This window comes from Gouania willdenowi, chromosome 16 (assembly GCF_900634775.1).
Source record: "Gouania willdenowi chromosome 16, fGouWil2.1, whole genome shotgun sequence".
Taxonomy (NCBI): Eukaryota; Metazoa; Chordata; class Actinopteri; order Blenniiformes; family Gobiesocidae; genus Gouania; species Gouania willdenowi.
This window is the reverse complement of record NC_041059.1, coordinates 2,911,694-2,932,920: the sequence shown is the minus strand read 5'-3', so window position 1 is coordinate 2,932,920 and position 21,227 is coordinate 2,911,694. Positions and strand designations below refer to the sequence as shown.

At 36.6% G+C, this 21,227-nt stretch overlaps 1 protein-coding gene across 1 annotated transcript in view; it reads right to left on the bottom strand.

The window, feature by feature from the left end:
• Nucleotides 1-19,159: 19,159 nt before the first annotated feature.
• The window catches only part of cpne4a (copine IVa), a 31,431-nt gene continuing 29,363 nt past the window's right edge, over nucleotides 19,160-21,227 (bottom strand). The window contains exon 16 of the mRNA XM_028470221.1: nucleotides 19,160-20,390. Coding sequence (XP_028326022.1) covers nucleotides 20,259-20,390 — 132 coding nt within the window. The 3' untranslated portion in view covers nucleotides 19,160-20,258. The remainder of the gene's footprint in view (nucleotides 20,391-21,227) is intronic.

Here is a 21,227-nt window from a genome sequence, read left to right as displayed (position 1 = left end):
TGAGCAGAAAAACTTTTTGCTCTCGTCTTGTTTTCGTGTCTGTTGCTAAACGAGCAGCTTCACGTCCTTCCTGGTTCATTATTTCCTCTGACTAATCATCATAAACAGCAGCTCATTACTCATCACCTCCAAAGGAAATCTGTTGGAGTTTAAACGTTAATAATCAGTCATTAACTGATCAATATGTGCACAAACTTAAAAATCCATAGTACGTATTTATAATCTTTGTCTCAGCGTATGATGGTGAGGTCACACTTTACAGCTGACTCATAATTAAGCACTAGAGGTGCACTGATTTATGCCGATCACCGATCTTTGAAAGGCCTGATTTTTCTTTCCTAACTGACATCATTCACTGTGAACGTTAACATCTGATGTTATTGTGAAACGATACAAACTTGTTTTAACTGCACATGATGTAGTTCTCGCTGCCACACCTGTCAAGTATCCCGTTTTGGCCGGAAACTCCCGTATTTTACCCCTTTTTCCCGCCATCTTCCCATAAATATCCCGTATTTTAATGTAATAATAATTAAAAGATGCCTTACTAAACTGAACGCCGTCACTAGCTTCACGAGATTAGTACTGACAGCGGCAACAAACCTGTAAACAACTCAGAACAGAGATGATGAATGAAGACGTTCTGGTGATAAAAACCAAAGAACTGGTGTAAATACGTTGTAAAATATAACATAGAGTTTATCTTCATAAAGACCATCAGGATGTGACACAGTTACACGTTTTGTTAGATTAATAACTGATATTTTAACGTCTACCACAGAGGAAGGAACCACGTAAGTCATCATGAAAAATCATCCAATCACAAGCTCCACAAATATACACTGTTTATAAAGTGTTAAATAATGTAAAGTCTGTAATAAATGTGTCTAATAAGTCATTAGTGAATATCAGAGAACCACATGAGTGAGCATGAGAAAAAAGAAAATATGTAATGAAAATAAAATGTTAATGTCTAACTTAAAGACAAACAATGTGAAATTAACAGTAAATATGTAACGTGTTGACTTTTATATAAACTGTAAGTATATTAAATAATCATGTGCTTCATAAACACATTTATGTTTTTATTTAGACTTTTATAATTTAGGAATTAGAGCTGGGCGATATATCGAGATTCAAGATGTATCGAGTTTTCTATTTTGGTGATATAGAAAACTATAATATTTCATATATATATATATAATATTTTAGGAGTTGCTGCTTTTGCTTCTGTTTGTTAATAAATGTCTGTGTAGCATTTTTGCATCAACAAATTTAATCCAGAATTGTTTTTTCTGGTCAGACTTTATTTAATAAAATTATCTAGATTTATATCATATTTCACCATTTAGAGAAAATATATTGAGATATGAGTTTTGGTTCATATCACCAGCCCTAGTAGGAACGTTCACAGCATTTAAATGTTAATAAAGGTCGACCTATCAGATTATAATCACATAATTGTATTTAGTAAGTGGTTGATAAGTTGATATTGTATATTTATTGTTCATCTATCTTAAAATATAAGGGATACTGGAGCTTGGTTGGGGGTGGGACGGCTCGTAGTGGGCGCCAGAAAATTTCCCTTATTTTCAAATTCAAAACTTGACAGGTTTGTTCGCTGCTGCTCGAAGGAACACGTACCCCCATTTGAGAAACACTGCTTTAGATCATCGTTTCCTAGCTTAGTGCTAACGCTAACCCGCTATCTATGTGGATCGACTTGGACATTGTGTAACAAATGTTAAACGATACGTGTAACATTTGTTGCTCAATAATCAATATTAGTAATCAATCACTAAAATGTATGATTGGAACAGTTTAGGATTCAAGTCATTCCTTTGGTTTGTTCCATTCTCCATGTTTTCCTGTTACTTAAACTCTCAGAACATGTTCCCTAAAATAAAACGAGGTCTAAATGTGTGACTCCGCCCACAACCCAATGCTAAAGTCTATAGTAGATGTGAAACCATGTGAACCATCTTCACAGTTACTTTTAACTGGTTTTTACAAACACACACACACATCTATTTTTCAGCTGCTAAAGATAATTTTAAAACACAACATTTCTTCTTGGACTGGTGAAGTGTGATATCAGAGAGGCTTTAGTTTAGTGTGTGTGTGTGTGTGTGTGTGTGTGTGTGTGTGTGTGTGTGTGTGTGTGTGTGTGTGTGTGTGTGTGTGTGTGTGTGTGTGTGTGTGTGTGTGTGTGTGTGTGTGTGTGTGTGTGTGTGTGTGTGTGGGAGTGAAGATCAATCCTTTTTGTATTTTACATTCTGGCGTTCCTTAAATAAAACAAATGTCTTTATTTTGGTTCCATTCCATGGATTTCATTCAACTCTAGTTTTGGTTTGTGGAGTCGATTTGACTCCGGATGATGATGCAGAGTTAAAATAACTCACTTCTTCTTCTTCTCTAAACTTTATTTTGTTGTACTTTTTACATGGCAATGACAAATAAAATGCTATTCTATTCTATTAATTTGTTGTTTGTAACTTAAATAATCTTCTTTCGCCGACTCCACATTATTATAACATATAGAATAAAATCACATTTAAACATTAGCATTTTATTACCAAGCCTTTAAAGAGATCCTCTATGTTGTTAAACTACTGTTGTCATAACATCTTATTAGTAGATTTATGTCTAACAAAACACATTAATATAAATAGGACTTCTTTACAGTTTTAGAGCCTGTGTTCCTCCATCTTTAAATCATGTGATTGATGATGTCACACGGCCCCACTGCCTGTAAACATCCTATTGTTTTTTATTGGAATGAAACATTCAGCCTGGTTTTTAGATCATTTAGTAGCTTTTTAATCCTAATAACAACGTGTGCTGCTTTTGGTTTCTCTAAATAATCAGGAAACGTTAAAGATGTCGATGTAAACTCTGAGGTTTAGTAGCAGACAGTAAAGCAGAGAAGAAGAGCTCTCATAAAAGACCGTTACTCTCCCTGAAGCAGTGCGCTGACACGCTCTGGTGGCTGATTAGAGAGTAAACACAGACTGTTGAAGACGCACAAACCCTGAGAATAGAAGTTGTTTTGGGTGGGAGTCCTTCAACTGTCTCTGATTTACTCTGTGGGAGGGGGTCGTCAGATGTTTTCAAGAAATGAAGAATATTTTCTCAATAATTTGAGCCCATTTTGCTTATTTTTACCATTTTTCTGCAACAAACTTTCCATATTTTAACCTATTTTCATCACTTTTTCTTGCCATATTTTTGCTCCTTTAAATGCATTTTTGCTACATTTCTGACACTTCTACATCACATTTCAATGTGATGTACATTTCATTTATGCACATTTTTTCCACTTTCTAGACATGTTCAGCACTTATAAACCATTCCCACCACTTTTACACCTAATGTCACATATATTCACCTATTATTGTCACTTTTAACCTCTTTTCACCATATTTCATGATAATTTTTTTGCCAATTTAACCACATTCACCATTTGTCATGCTCATTATTTGCCAGTTTAAACTAATTGTTCAAATATTGACACTTTGAACCCATTTCACCACTTTTTGTCTATTTTTGGCCACTCTGATTTGTAACTTTTAACCAATTTCTGTGGTTTTTATTAAGCTTGCATTTTTCCTTTGTTTATATTGTGTGTGTGTGTGTGTGTGTGTTCTGTGTTGACACATACAAACACTCATTATGCACTGCTGCTCTAATTAAGAGTCAAACACATTAACATGCTGTTTGCACAAAACCCGGTCTTGGGTTTGAATCCCACTAGACGGTTATACACACACACACACACACACACACACACACATTGTGATGATTCATGATGCATTTTTAAAGCACACTTGGCAGCACAGCAGCTCACACAACAAACCAGGACGTGTTCAACACAACCAGGATATAATTAACAACAACCACAGCAGAACTCATGAATATCTGAGTTTTTTCCTCCAACACAAAGAACTCGTTGCTTTAATCACATCAGGACCTTTGGGTGTTTCCTCATTAGTTTCATTAACTTCAGAGATGGGCCACTTTAATCTGATCTAAGGGTCACATGATCAACATCAGCATTTAACATAATCACCATTCTGAGTTTAACACAGGAAACAACAAAGGTTTTGTGTGTTTTTGGAGTCATTTTGAAAACCTCAGGTAGAATATTGCAATGACTGTTTCACAAAATCATACAAAATAACTCAAACCAAGCAACAAACAAAAAAGTCAGTGTGTTTCTTATATCGTTCTGTATGTTTTTCTGTTATTTTTGTACTTTTTTCTCTCATTTTGTTTGTCTTTGGTGTCGTTATGTGTATTTTTCTCTCTTTGTGTGTGTGTTTTGTGTCATTTTGTTGTTGTTTGTCTGTTCTTTTTATCATTCAGTATGCTTTTTTCCCTTATTTTGTGTGTTTTTGTTGTTGTTTTGTGAGTTGCTGATAAAAAAAAAAAAACATGATTATCATTTTTAACTAAAAAAATAAAAACATTATAAAACCTCACATTTTTTAATGATTTTATTTGTTAATGTTCCTCTCTCAAGTCCCCACTGTAGTGCCATCGCGTACCCCTAAGGGGTACATGTACCCCCATTTGAGAACCACTGAACTAAACGATGATTGAACAAGAAAACGCTCAACATTTGATGCAGGATCTCCTTCTCAGAGTTCTTTAGATGATGATGATGATGATGATGATGATGATGATGATTTAGCTCAAACTGTGATTGAATGCATGAACGGCCCCTGAACGCACCACGCTGAGTTTCTGCTTCAGTTTATAAGAAACTCTGTGAAGTCTGACAGCTCTTATTACTACCCCTAGTGTGTGTGTGTGTGTGTTTGTTGGACAGAGAGAGGAAAAAGAGGCTGTTGCCATGGCAACAACTGGGACCTTAATTGAAGTTGGTAGTTTTTCCCTTTCCTCCTCAGTATGAGATTGTGTGTGTGTGTGTGCGTGCGTGCGTGTGTGTGACCAACCTCTCATCGTGGAAAGATTAAAAAAACAACTCATTTTCCCGTTAATTAAATCTTGATATTTCTCGACTGAAGTTCCACATTATTCGTTGTGTATTTTTTTGTGTTTTAATCGTCTATTTTTCCACATTTCCATTTATTCTCAGCGATGCAGAGACTGAACAATCCCTCACTAACTGTGCTGTAACATTAGAGCGAGTTGCCGCTTCTCTGTCCATCACCAACATGATTTTAAGCACTTCATCTACTCCAGTAGAAGTACTGAAGTACAAGTACAAGTAAATCATACAAAAAATACTGAAGTACAAGTACAAGTAAATCATACATAAAATACTGAAGTACAAGTACAAGTAAATCATACATAAAATACTGAAGTACAAGTACAAGTAAATCATACATAAAATACTGAAGTACAAGTACAAGTAAATCATACATAAAATACTGAAGTACAAGTACAAGTAAATCATACAAAAAATACTGAAGTACAAGTAAAAAGTAGCTCTATTAAATAGTTCTTAAAGTAAAAGTTATTAGTTACTTTCACCTTCGTTTATTGTTGGTAATAAATCTTGGTACGGTTCCCTTACGTACAGTAAACATGTATAAACTTAAAAAGGAAGAAACCAAATCTACCACAAATGGAAAATTATTCATTTTCCACAAAAACATCTGTAGAAAATTAAGAAGAAAAATTTAAACGCACAAAAGTATAGAAAATACACAAAATGATTCCAAAAGTTCAGCAATGAATGAATGAATAATGCACAGTTCATAATAATAAATGTATTTCCTTTTAATTTGTGGGACATTGTTTTTACTTGAGTTGATTACATCCTTTTTCAAAATAAAAGTTGGCCAACTCTTTTGTATCACTAATTGAAAAAAATAAAGGCAGTTCAGAAGTACAAATACAAGTAAGTCATACATAAAATAATTAAGTACAAATAAAGAGCAGCTCAATTAAATAGTACTTTAAAGTAAAAATGACTAGTTAGTTACTTTATTATTGTTGGTAATAAATCATGTACAGTTCCCTTGCATACATTAAACATCTCATGTAAAAACATAAAAATTGGAACTTTATTTATTACATTACTACATTTCTTAACTTTAAAACTGATAAAATAACTTCTGTTCAATGCTGTTTTGGTGCCGTGCATTACCTTTAATCTGATTGGTCGGCTATGATGTAATGCATTTGATTGTTGTCTGGACATTTCATTTTTTGTAGTTTCATAATGTCCGTTGATTATTTTATAAAAACAAATAATAATTTTCTCAGTAAACATTGGGTGTAGAAATGTAACAAATGACTTAACTTGTTTTTAAACTTACTTAAGTATAAGTTAAATTACTGACTTAAAATTATACTCAAAAAAGTACAAATACCCAAAAAATCTACTCATTTACAGTAACATGAGTAACGTGTGTGTGTGTGTGTGTGTGTGTGTGTGTGTGTGTGTGTGTGTGTGTGTGTGTGTGTGTTCCATTGTCTATTGTTCCATTGTTGGGTTTTTGGCTGAGAACCTGCTGCATGTTTAAGACTCATTTTAATCTGCACACACAAACTGAACATGCACCACACACACACACACACACACACACACACACACACACACACACACACACACACACACACACCTACATTGAGGTAATTACTCTCACTGCAGGTTATCAGGGGGACGAGAAAAACCTCTTTATTAGAAATGAAGAGCAATTAAAATCTGTAGAGACAGCTCAGTGTGTGTGTGTGTGTGTGTGTGTGTGTGTGTGTGTGTGTGTGTGTGATGATTTTATTGACCCTCTCTTTATGAACAATCTCTCCTGGAGCTTCTGCCAGTTAACAGACTCAGAGTAAACTGTCAAAATAAAAGCTGCTTATTTATCGCACTAATCGGACCAGGAGAGTCATGAGCTCTGTTGACCATCAGAATGGTTGGTTGGTGTGTGTGTGTGTGTGTGTGTGTGTGTGTGTGTGTGTGTGTGTGTGTGTGTGTGTGTGTGTGTGTGTGTGTGTGTGTGTGTGTGTGTGTGTGTGTGTGTGTGTGTGTGTGTGTGTGTGTGTGTGTGTAAAGACTTTAGCGAACCCTAACCCAATAACGATCCATTCAATAATGTATTGGTTAGCTCCACCCCCTTTAACCTTTGACCTGCTCAGCTGGCATTGCTATTGTTAAACTATAAAATAAATTGTGCATTTTGCATCATCATATATACAGTAGATAATGATAGATTTTTCTTTTATACAATGATTAGATTGATTCAGTTATTAGTGAATAAAGTCCCTACGTGTCACATGACTCAAACAGAAATCAAGTTGAAACATTAATTTGTGTGCGTATGAATCTTTGGCACGTCAAAGATTTTTGTGTTGTCATGGATACACAAAAAATGAATCAGCAACTGCATTGCTTCCATGGTTACCAACCTGCAGGTGGTAAATTGTATCCATGGTTACACACCTGTAGCCAATGGTATCCATGGTTACATACCTACGGGCAGGCATTTCCATGGTTACAGACCTGAAGCCAATTGTATCCATGGTTACATACCTACGGGCAGGCATTTCCATGGTTACAGACCTGAAGCCAATTGTATCCATGGTTGAAATGGAGATGATTTATTTGCCTAATAAATCATTGTAGTGGTAATATTACGACTTCCTGCGGAGGGACGACTTCTTATTGGCTGATTTAAAATGATGTAACGTTCCTACTGGATATTGAACCATTGATTGGTCAAAATGATCCCATTTTGATTGAGTTTTGTTTTGTGACAGAAAGGCCTTTTAGTTATAGTTTTAGTCATCCTGTTTTTATCTTTAGATTAGCTCAGAGGAAAAGTTCATGATGTCCAAAGTTAATAGTGCAGAGAATGAAAAGGTGTCAAAGCTTTAGTTTAATTGTTTTGTGTCGTGTATAAAGTCTTTGATCAGTGAGGTCAGACAGCGTCTCGTAGCTTCAGGCATCTCCAGTCGATCAGCGATGCTGGAAACGTTCCCAGTGAGTCTGTTTAACTGGGATTCTGGGACAAACAGCCTCGTTTTGTCCTGATCCAGTTCATCCAGAGAGAGGAAATCAGCTCTGAAACACACGTTCGTCTCGTTTTTCAGTCCTGCTCCTCCATAACGTGACGACCTGTGACGTTAAAACATGTTCTCAGCTCAGCTTCACATTCTTCATCATTAAGCACACGTTGAGTTTCTGCTCAGACGTTTAGTCGTTGTGGTTTTAAAGGTTAATGAGTTTCACAGCGTCAATGTTTAGAACGAGGATGAACTTTAACCACTGACGTTTACCTCCACCTTCACTGAGACACAAGAGACTAACAGACAATCACATTTATTCCTCTTCTACTTTGAAGTTTTTCTCTTTTTGGTGAAGTTTATTGTGAAAGGTCTGTCATTGTCTCACAGTGAGGTGTGTTACACACACACAGTGTGTTACAGCAGTGTGTGTCCTGCTTTCTAACGTTAAGGGACTCACTCTGTCCTCATTTGTGGACCAAATAACGACTTTGATGTTTACTATTCTGAGCCACTGTCACATGACCTGGTTTTTAAAATCCCTGCTGGCTTTGATCTGCTTTAAGAGTCGATCATTTTAACAAAATTTTTTTTCATTTCTGCGTCCAGTGAACGTGAAGGAGCCGACATGACACGAGGGCAGAGCCAGATACAAGTTTTATTTTGAAAGGACAGCAGGGGCTTCTCTGTATCAACATGGAATAATTCTTTATTTTCTCTCCTGTTATGGACCGAACCACCTGATAACTTTCACTATTTTCAGCCTATAAATATGTACAACATAGCAACACAAAGCAAAATTAGCTTCATGTTGTATTTGAATAAATGCATCCCCCTACATGAGCTACCAATGGTTGCTCCCAGAACCTTTATAAGGTGTTAGAATACCTGGGGACTGATTTACCTGAACACCACTGGAATGACAACACACAGGTGAGTGTTAGCTTAGCAGCTACATAGTCTCTCACTTAGCTTAATAATATAACCTAATATCTACTGTTATCCAGGAAGAATATGGGACGTAGTATTTAGCCATTTTAATGGTGTAATTGGGTTAAAAGTGACCAAAAAGTGTCAATATTTGAACAATTAGTTTGAACTGGCGAATAATGGGCATGACAAACGGTGAAAGTGGTTAAATTGGCAAAAATAAGCATCAAATATGGTAAAAAAAGAGGTTGAAAGTGACAATAATGGGTCAATATATGTGACATTAGGTGGAAAAGGTTTATAAGTGGTGAGAATGTGCAGAAAAGGCATTGAAATTTAATGAAGACGTTTTCTTAAAGTTATCTGGCGACCCCGTCCCAGTGTCTCACGACCCCAAGGTTGAGAACCCACTGTGTGCGTGCGTGTGTGTGTGTGCGTGTGATTATTTTCAGCTTTTTGCTCCGGCTGTGATAAATCAACCTCCCACTGAGCTCCATGTCCCTCCTCCACCTTTAGACCCCGTCATATTTCACATCTTTACGAAGACTATGGTTGTAGACCTTTACCTACTTTCACATTATTATTATATACAGTGTGTACACATATTACACACACATGCCTAATTATACAAATATAGATTAAATACATAAAGAAAAGTGTGTTTTTTGAGATTTAAAAAGAAATATAAGGGTTAAAAAAAAAAAGACAAACAAGGCTTAAATAATCCATGAATCCAAGCACACAATGTCCGACATGGGCAAAGTAAACATGCAAAATAAAAGAAAAATAAACAAAAATAATTGAATGACTAAAAAAAAAAAAAACATAGAATAAAAATAAATGAACGAATAAATCACAAAAAAATAAACAAAAATTATGGGGGAAATATACAAAATAAAAGCCAAAACCAAACTCTTTATTTCCTCAGAATGCTCATTATTCTAAATGAACTTGATTTATAAAGTTAATTATAAAATATAATTTATATTGTGCTTATATTACCACTGAAATTGGCCCAAAGCGTTTCACAATATCAGCTCATTCACCCTCAGTTTAGCTGTTTTCATTACTCTTATAAATGCATAAAATCTAAACAGTTCAATAAAAACTGGTAATGGAAACACCTGAATTTAGTAAAAACACTCAAATATCACTAAAAAGTTTTTAGACTTTCATCATGAGGAGGTTTTTCAAACATTTCCATATTGAAACATAACTTTAAAGAATCCTCCACTGTTTTTACAAGTGTGGCCAAAAATCTTTAAAATATACTTATTAGTAGATCTGTGTCTAACAAAATACATTATTTTGCACCATATTCATTTTATTAAACTTTAAAAATGGAATTACTTAACAGTTCTAAAGCCTGTGTTCCTCCATCTTGAAATCATGTGACTGATGATGTCATACGGCCCCACTGCCTGTAAACATCACATTGTTTTCTATTGGAGTGAAACATTCAGCCTGATTTTTACATCATTTAACAGCTTTTTTAGATCATTTTTGTAGATTTTTCAGTCTAAATAACATATTGTGCTGCTTTTTGTTGCTCTAAGTAATCATGAAAAGTTAAAGATGCTGATGTAAATTTCTCTTGTTTACCAAAATTAATAAACTTTTACAGTACGTGATTTCTCTCTAACTTCAGCCACCAGAGCGTGTCAGCGCACTGTTTAAAGGAGAGTAAATGTCCCTTAGTAGAGCTCTTCTTCTCCGCTTCATTGTCTACTACTATTCTCTTTCAGTAAACAAAACCCAGGCATTTGTTAGCGTTATATTTAACAATGATTAGTGCCACATTAGACGTGAAACAACAAAGGAATACAGAGCGTCTGTCTTTCTGCAGAGACATCTCACGGGATGAAATTTGGCTCCAAAACAACCTTCAATGGAAACTCCTTCAAAACATAATTATACTTTGTGGAAACTTTAGAATTATTGCTTTTAATTTGAGAAAAACTTGAATGGAAACACGTCTAATGGGACAGAATGCTGACATGATGTTGATGATGTGGCTTCAGGTCTATTGTAATCAGTTATTAAATGTAATGATTAACCCCTCCCACACCCTGTAGGCTCAGTCATGGCTGTGGATCTTTTTGTTTTTAATTAGTCAGATATTAACAACATGAAAATGCTGCGTCTGAATAAACATAGATTTATTTATTCTACATTCAAAGATTCTAAGACATCCTTAGCTCGTAAAAGGTGAAAGATGAAGAAACACCAAGTTGAATTTATGATGCGATGAACTCCTCAAAGGTTAACGCTCTTTGTTTGGGTTTTTTGTGCGTCTCAAACGTGTGTAAAAGGTCACACACCAGCAGAGACGTTAGCCTTCATCGCTCCTCTTCACTGTCACATCACGCTGTACCAGCCCAGCCTTCCCAGCATGCTTTGCAGTGTTGCCTTATCAAGATGATCATCAGCAAAGAGTGAGGTTAATTAATTTATTCATTCATTCAGTATCGAGGCTTGTATGTCATATACAATGTAGCTCGGCAATGAAATTTGTCTCTGAATGTTACCTTTACTGTTGAGGAATAATATATGATAAAATAAAATAATAAACATAATAAACATGTTATTCAGAATTATCACTCGATTTATTTAATTAATTACCTTTTCGTGGATTTTTGCTACATTACTCGCATTTCTGAGACTTCTCCATTACATTTTAATGTCTTTTCTTCACATTTTTCCACTTTCAAGATATTTTCACCATTTTTCCACCAAATAACACATATGTTGACTCATTGTTGTAACTTTTAACCTCTTTTCACCATATTTCATGCTTATTTTTGCCAATTTAACCACATTCTCCATTTGTAATGTCCATTATTTGCCAGTTTAAACTAATTGTTACTATTTTTTAAATTACATTACCCCATTTCTGCCACTTTTAGGCCAATATTGACACTTTTAACCCTTTTTACCACTTTTTTCTGCCCATTTTTGGCCACTCTCATTTTCAACTTTTTTGTGGTTTTTAAAATACCATTTCACCACCTTTTCCACCATTTTTGTTCACTTTTAATCCATTTTATTTCTGATTAAAACAAGGATTTACATCTTTAAGATGACTATATACTATCTAGCAAATAATACCAAACTTCCTGGATAACAGTGGATATTATTCAGATGAATAAATAAAAATGTGATTATCACAGATTCATAGAATGGATGTTTATTCCCTCTTAAAGATGGTCCTGTTTAGTCAGGATCCCAGGTCTCTGGAACCTTTATTTTGGGGGTTTTGGGCTGAAAAGGTTGAGAATAACTGCTTTAAATCACATTTCTTTATTGCTCACTCTGCAGCCTTTGAATGTGAAAGTGTTTTTTTTTTTTTCTGCTTCCTGCTCTGCTGTTACAACGCATTCCATAATTTAAACATTTCTTTGAATTAATGATAAAGTGGAGGTGGTCCATCACTGAGAGTTTTTATTCCATAGCGGTAAAATGATAATGAGCGTTTCCTGCCGTCACTCAGCGACGCTCTCATCTTCCTCCAAGCTGAGTAGAAACTGCTCATTTGTACTCTGAACATTCATGTTTATGTAGAATCACAAAATGTGTGGTTATTGTTGTACTGTGGAAATGTCAGACATAAAATCAGTCACCAGAAAAACATAATATTTAAGTAGAGTAGGCTATGGATGCCTGAAAACCCACTGAAGCTTTTCTACTTTATCTCAGTTTGTAGCTCGGTTTAGATTTTAAAGTTCCATAAAATATAAGGTAGTTTAACAGAAATTAGTAAAATATCCTTTCATTTGTGTTGGGACTAGATTGAAAAAAAGAAATTCAGTTATTTAGAGGCTTTAATTAATTAATCAAAATTAATAGCTTAACAATATTTGACATGAGAAGCAACGTTTTTCAGTTTAAATGTATTTTGGTAATTGAATCAATGAAAACAATAAATGAGCAACTAAACAGTGTTTATTATTTCTATAACTGAGTGCTAACATAATGTGTGATATACATCTTGTGCACTGTAGATTGTAGCAGCTAACACCGTCAGTGTCCATGATAGCTGCTACATGTTTAGCATTGAGGTGTTAGCTGCTACCTGTTTAGCATTGACTTGTTACCTGCTACCTGATTAGCATTGAGTTGCTAGCTGCTACCTGATTAGCATTGAGGTGTTAGCTGCTACATGTTTAGCATTGAGGTGTTAGCTGCTACATGTTTAGCATTGAAGTGCTAGCTGTCACATGTTTAGCATTGAGGTGTTAGCTGCTGCATGTTTAGCATTGATGTACTAGCTGCTACATGATTAGCATTGAGGTGCAGAGCTCCGCTGATCCACAAACACTTTATACACAATTTTCACATAACTGGGCTTTAGTTTTTATTTAAACTAAAATTAACGCCTGCAAAGCACAGCAAGAGTTTTTTTTATTTTTTAGTGCATTTTTTTTCTGTAATGAATTAATCACAAATAATGCGTTAAAGTACCAGGTCTAAAATTAGCCAATAACAACCAAGTTTATTTTTTTGGAAGGTATCATCCAATCAAAACTACTTTTACTACGTGAAAGGCGAAACCAGCTATAATACCATCTCATACCAGGATGATCAATGGGAATTGAAGCTTTAAGAAAACACAGCAAGTTACTTCACATCTCCCATGCCATGAACAGTGGTTTAATTTCCGCTCTTATTTTGAAAGTACTGTATTTCCATAGAAACCCCTCCCACAGCTTCCTTTCACACTGATATCATCACGTTGTCGTTCAATGATGAGGTTTTGATTTGAAATGTATTTTTAGCTCCAGCTGGTGTAGCTCTGAACTTTTTTGCTCGTCTCTTCGTTAGTGTGTAGATGAACTTCCTGCGTCACCAGCTGAGCTAATTAATGACCCGTGCCATTCGCTTTAATTAACAGCTTTAATGGAAACCTCAGCTAATGATGACAGGCTTAAATGAAGACGTCAGGAGGTTTGCACGACTTCTGAACGTTCATTAGCAGGACGGCGCTTTCTGCTGAGTCATCCAACTCAAAGGAAACTTTTCTCACGGTTTCATGAAAGGTGGAGTTGGGGGCCACATGCGGCCCTCAGCTTAACTGTAAATGGCCTCCAAAGTAAATGCACGAAGTGATTCTAAAAACAGAAAAAAATGATACACAAAACGACAACAAAAACGCACAAAACGACAACAAAAACACGCAAAGAAACTCAAAAAACACACAAAAACGACAACAAGACAGTTACTCCAAAAACGCTCAAGTAAAAAAAACACAAAATAACAAAAATGCACAATAAAACTAAATGGCAACAAAAACGTACAAAACGATGAAATATGACCAAAAATAAACAAAACATCAAATACACACAAAACGACAACAAAAACACACAAAATCATAAAAATAACAAAACGACAAAAACACATTTACTCTTAAAACACACAAGATAAGAAAAAAGACACATGACAAATACAAAAAAGCACAAAACACACAAAAAATACAGCAAAGCGCATAACGCTACAACAAAAACATGAGAATACACAAACAAAAATACACAAATCAACAAAAACACACAAGTAAAAAATGACACATACTGACAGCAGCATTACAAACAGCAGATCAAACACGTTTCTTTGACTTCCTGAATCGTATGAAAATGTATTCTTTGAAATGATTGAAAATCACAATTTCCCTTTTATTAAAGTTTAAACTGATACACTTGCTTTTAAAATAGTGTGTGTGCGTGTGTGCGTGTGTGCGCGTGTGCATGTTTAAGGCTGGTTGGTTGAACCCATTGATTTAATTAGGAATTCTTTTCTTAAGCATGAAAATAACAAAGTACGACATACACTGAAGGTTCCTGATAAAACTTTTATTATCATCTGTCACAGTCATTGTTTTGCACAAAATACTGCATGTTAACACAACTAAGAGTCATGTGACTTCACGCCTGTCTACCATTGGTCCTTCCTTTAAGAGGAATCGGTCTGAATCTTAACTACAAAATATCAGAACAGAGAGGGTTTGACCTAGTAACGTAGCCACGCCCCTTTACCCCTTAACCCTGCTTAGCTGAACAGCTACATATCAAGCAACGCATTAATCACTTACACATACAGTTTGTGAAAATATTCTCAAAAAGTGATAAAGATTTTACAAAATTGATGTGTTTTCAGTCTGGAATTGTGTTGCCAGACTTTCATTTAGACCTTTGTTCATGGAAAGAGGATAAAAACAGTTGTGACCGAAGAAAATTGTTACTAGACAATGAAGCAGAGAAGAAGAGCTCTCCAAAGGAACGTTTACTTTCCCTTATACAGTGGGCTGACACGCTCTGGTGGCTGAAGTTAGCGAGTAAATCACAGACTGTCGAAGATGCACAAACCCTGAGGATAGAATTAATTTTTGGGTCGGAGTCCTGCAACAGTCCGTGATCTACTCCCTAACTTCAGCCACCAGAGAGTGTCATCGCTCTGTTTAAGGGAGAGCATGGGTCCTTTAGGAGAGCTTTTCTTCTCTGCTTCATTGTCTATTACCAAACCACTGTCCAAATGGATTATTTTTTGGTTCACAACCATTTTTATCTAGTAATTTTGACTGAAAAAGCTACTAAATGACCTAAAAAGCTGCTAAATGATGTAAAAATCAGGCTGAATGTTTCACTCCAATAGAAAACAATGGGTTGTTTACAGGCAGTGGGGCCGTGTGACATCATCAATCACGTGATTTCAAGATGGAGGAACACAGGCTCTAAAACTGTAAAGTCGTCCCATAAAAGGCAATAAAATACATTTGGTTAGGCATAGATATTCTGATAACTACATTTAGAGGATTTGAGGCCACATTTGTAAAAAAAAACAGTGGAGGATCCATTTAACAGTGTTGAGGAATCCTTATGTGGTATCTGGCAACACTAGAGGACACGAGCGTTGCCAGATTATGTAGTATTGTTTAGGTTTGTTTTACACTGAGATGGTTTTTGATTGTTTAAGAAGGGTTTGATTATTTTAAGTGTTAATGTGTGGTTTTGATGATGGCGTTGGTAAAAAGAGGGCGGGGCTACATTCAAGGTCGAACAGGCGAGAAGTCAAAAATCTAACAAACTATCATCACGTTTTAGAAATGTCTGCAAAGACAGAGAAATGCTTGTGCTTTTAAACCTACTCACACACACTGTTTACGCGTCAACATGCTGGAGAGTAGAACAGCGCCTCCTTCAGGCACATTGTAAACATTATTATTATATAATTATTAACCAGAGTATGTACTAATCAGAAAAACGGACATTGTGGGGACCCGATGTCCCCACGGGGAGACTTTCATGCAGAACAACAGCTCATGCTTCTGTCTGCCTTTCAAACGGCAGCAGACGATGCAGCTTCTATCACCAAAAATTCACCATCGGACCATTTTTAGCAAAAAAAAAAACTCAACACACTTTCATTAAAGAGTACCTGTAGTGGAAATGTATACAACAAAAAATGTGTTTAATGTATTACCAATAAACAAAATATTTGCACCTTTTTATAAAAAAAACCACATTAAACACTTTTTAGAATGATTTTAAACCTTTTGGCATATACTATGGAGAGCCGCCATTTTGAACAGGATAAGACGCGCTTTCTTTCATCTGCCCGGCCCGTCGCTTTAAATAAATGCTGCACTGTGGGAGGTAGAGGTGCAACAGGTCTGTTTACATTGTGGGAATTGTCGTTTTTCTGTTGGATTTTTAGCGTGAAGCAAGATTAAATATCACATTTCTCACCAACTTCCTGCTTCTTGTATGCAGCCCTGCGCCAACTCAGCATCACAATTATCCGGACAGAGCTGTTGTTAGCAGCAGAAACGAGCCATGGCTGAGTAGTTAGGTGTTAAAAGTGCACAAATAGGGTTAGCAACTGTGATGAAGGCTGAGTGAAAGGATATGTGTTCCATTAAGGGAGGATGTGCCGAGGATCAGAACCCAACAACGTTGTAAAGAAAAGGTAAAAGCTACAAGGAAGTAAGAGGGAACAATCTGGTTGGGGTGCGGTTAGTGCCACGACACCAGCCCATGTAAGCAGAAACGTAGTAGTGCTCTGAACAAGTACGTTTACAAGCTGCATTCAACAACTTTCTGTGAAGGAATTCTCTCGCGACCTTGTGATTTCAGTCGTAACCCATTAGCTTCGCCCATTAGCTTAGCTCATTAGCTTAGCCCACCAATACCTCTCATAGCAGCTCAGCTTGAAGCGGTCCTTGCATACCACCCAATTTGGTCCAAACGTAAACGCTTTAAGTGTGTGTCAACCAATGTGCGTCAAATCCTGGCCAAAATGGCGACTCTCCATAGTTTATGCTCCAAGGTTAAAAATCATTCTGAAAAGTAATTTTAATGTTTTTTTGTTTTTTGTTTTTCAATAAAAAGGTGCACATATTTAGTTTATTGGTAATACAATAAACACATTTTTTGTTATATACATTTTCACTACAGGTACCATTTAAAAACACACAGAGAGGACTGGATCTGTCCTTAGTGGACTCTCCTCTCTCAGCATGCTGGGGTTAAATTGTGCTTTTCCTTCTAAAACATTCAGAATGCTACGGTCGACCCATGCACAGCAGCTGCTGAAGGTGCTACAGTTCGATTCTCAGAAAAACCAGAAGCAACAAACGTTCCTTCCCAAAAAACATTCAAAAAGGAGGACAGAAACCAAAAAGTGTGTATCGACTGCAAAAGATCCATCCATGGTTTCAGAACCGTTTCTGGCTATATGCGGGCTATGCAAATGCACAGAGCCCCACAAGAGACAAGGGGGCCTCAAAGCAAAGTCTTTAGCCTCATCTAAAGACAATAAAACGTCCCCCCTCACAAAGCTTTAAACGACCTTGCATTTCAGATGTGAATAAATGTTTTAAAACACACTTATTGATACTGATGCGAGAAACGGTCCCTCTGGAGATTTGTTTCTCTCATTTAAAATCATAAATAAACTAAATAAAGCCTGTTTTTATGAGATCTAGTATTAAAAAAAGTTCATTCACTCTCAAACCATTTTTTATCCTGTGATCATCACGTTATTGCAGTGTGCTTCGTACTTCCTATAGAGTCATTACATGTTATTTCAACAAAATGGCCCACGACTTTGGTCTTAAAAAATACTGAGATTTTTACCAATTCTTCTGTGATTATTCAATAGTCACACTATAAACTTTTAGTTTAATCGGATGAATGCTTTTTGAGATGTGGACAATTTAGTGAGGGGTGCATGTGTCAATTTTCATGCATCCTTAACTTGCTCATATGAAGGATTTTCAATATTCACAAGTGGTGAAATAACCCAAAGTTGGGGTACAAAATAAAAATGAAGCAGTTGCATAAAGAAAAAAATGTTGTATATCCCAAGAAAGAGTAACATTTATACTATAAATTAAAACAGAGATCAGATTTTTTTCTTATATTCCCATGTGCAGTTATGGGCCAATGAAAATACTAAAATAGAGCAAAGCATATCTGTGACTAATCTTTAGTGATGTGAACAGTCTATGTTCATAGCTCTAAGCTGATCACATTACAGAGCTGAGACATATGCTAAGTTGTTTACTGAAGGCCCAAACATGTTCCAGAACCAAACACTTTTTTTTTCCAATTTTGCGGACCTGGCATGTTCACTAGATAGGATGATTAGCAGATCTTTTTGTTTATTCTGAGAGAGTAGGTGGAGCTGTATTATGCTGCGTTCACACCGAATGCGCTTTCTGCGGCACGGAAGCATCAGTCACTTGAAATGTTTTCGCAGGATTAAACAATGTTCCCATTCGTTTCATATGCATGTTTGAAGCAAAGCCACGCCCACCAGCGACACATCCAACTAGGTGAGTTTCACTGCCTGCTGAAGCGAGGAGCTGCGCTCCTTTTTCTCCTCTCATAAACATAAACCACCAGTGAAAAAAGCCGGTGTGATTTGCGGCTAATGCTATCCTAGCTCAGTGCCGACTTTCAAAGATGAAAACTACAGAGATAACTTTTACCTGCTACCACCACCTCCTCCTCCACGCCAAATCCTTCGTGGTACGGTCCTGGTTATAAAGGTTGTGTCACACACAGCTTCTACTCCATGGTTGAATGTTTAAACAGCCCTCTGTCCGTGTTGACGGCCTGGCGTCATCGCCAACAAAGACTCTGAATGGTTTTTGTCATGCGAAACAGTCGCAGGAGTTCAATATTTTCAACTCATGTGAATGTGCGGATATGCGTATAATCGGGAGAGAGCTCGCACGGCCAACGCTCTTGACGCGCCGATCGGACCGCACCGCCGCACAGGAAAGATTTCACATCTGGGATGCATCTATCCATTGACTTTGTATGTAATTTGGTCGCACGAACATTTTGTGACGCATTCGGTGTAAATGCAGCATTACTGTACCACATTTCAGTTTTCCTATGTGCTGTAGTTCCTGAGATATTGGAAGCTGAAAATGCAAGAAAAATAAGGACTCGTGATAATTGACACATAGCCCCTCACTAAATTGTTCATATCTCAAAAAGTGTTCATCCAATCAAACTAAAAAATTACAGTGTGTCTATTGAATAATCACAGAACAATGGGTAAAAATTTCTGAATTTTTTGAGACTGAAGTGCGTGGGATGTCTTGAACATTTGTTGATATGACATGGAATGACCCGATAACTTGTGTGTTACAGAAAAAAGGCTACGAGATCCTGTCAGACCTGAAGAAAGAAATATTGATTAACAGTGATGTGACATGACAACTCCTGAGTCTTTAAAAAGGTCCAACTTAATGTATTTAGGATATGTTAGGAAGACTAATGGTCTGATCTAGAACCAGAGAAGAACGTCAAATCCATTGAGGTAAAGTTGGGTCTCCGATCTCTGGAAACTTTAGTTTGGGGGTCGCAGGCTGAAAAGGACCACTGACTACCCTTAAGGAGTAAACGTGGACTTTAGCCACCATAGCCAATCGTTACAGATTTTTCCGTAACATCTACAGTCCACCACTATGAATCTTTTAAGGAAGTCTTAGATAAAAACGACAGCAGTCACGCTGACATGCAGAGCAACAAAAACTTGCGGCAGGTTTGTCTGTTTCGCCTAATCCTGAACACTGTTCCATGACTGTTTGCATGCCGTTAAAAACAATTTAACACGACTGGAAATGATCGGGAAAACTGAAAACCAAAGTTACGACACCCTTAGATGCTCCGACCCGTGTACCCAGCTGAAGTTTGGCTTGATGGATCTTGATCTGCTTCATTGGTTTGGACTACTTGATCCTGATCTGCTGAAAAGCTGCTGGAGAACCTTCAACATCCGCACGAAGAACATAAGACGTTAACGTTTGCCTCCGTCCCACAGTGGAGACGCTGCTTGGAGCTTCAAGGGCCGAACGGCCGGGAAGACTGAAACTCACGGGGCACTTTGGGTTTGATGCCCTTACTGTTGTAGTATTCCACCACCTGGTTGGGAACTTCAGCCAAAACACTCTTAGCCAGAGCAGCAGGAGATGCCTGGAGAGAAGGAATGGGGCAGAAGGTTATGGAAAGTCCACAGAGCATTACTGGAACATTTGCAGAATCATTCCAGAACGTTATCAAAATGCTAGAAGAGCAATACCGGTCCGTTATCAAAGCAGAGCATTACAGGAATGTTAATAAAACGTTACCAGAACATTAGCATGTCACAAGAATGCTATCAGAATATCAGAACATATCCAGAAAGTCACCATCCTGTCATTGAACTTTCACTTAAACATTACATTGAAATTTTATTGGAAAGTTACAGAAAATCCACAAAATTTTAGTGGATTGTTACAAACATTTTCACAGGAAGTAGGCCAAAATGTTACTGGAATGTCACTGGAAAATCACCTGAACATTAATGAAATGTTATTTCAATTCAACTAGAACTGTACCAGAATATTCCAAAAATAATGCAGAGATGTTACAAGAACCTCATTTTAATGCTAACTGGAATGTTGGAAAAACCTTATTGAAACAATGTACAAATAACAAGAACGCCGTCGGACTAATATCGGTATGGGTCACTCCATGTAATTTCAACAAATGACCCGCACACTTTGGTCTAAAAAATTCAGAAATTTCTACCAATTGTTCTGTGATTTTTAGTTTAATCGGATAAATACTTTTTGAGATATGGACAATTTAGTGAGGGGCTGTGTGTCGATTTTCGATATCTCAAGCACTACACCAGATAGGAAACTGAAATGTGGTAGAGTAATATCGCTCCACCTACTCTCTGAGAATACAAAAAGATCTGCTATACATCCTGTCTGGTGGACATGCCAGCTCCCCATCAAATTTGGAAAAAAGTGAGTGTGTGTTTGG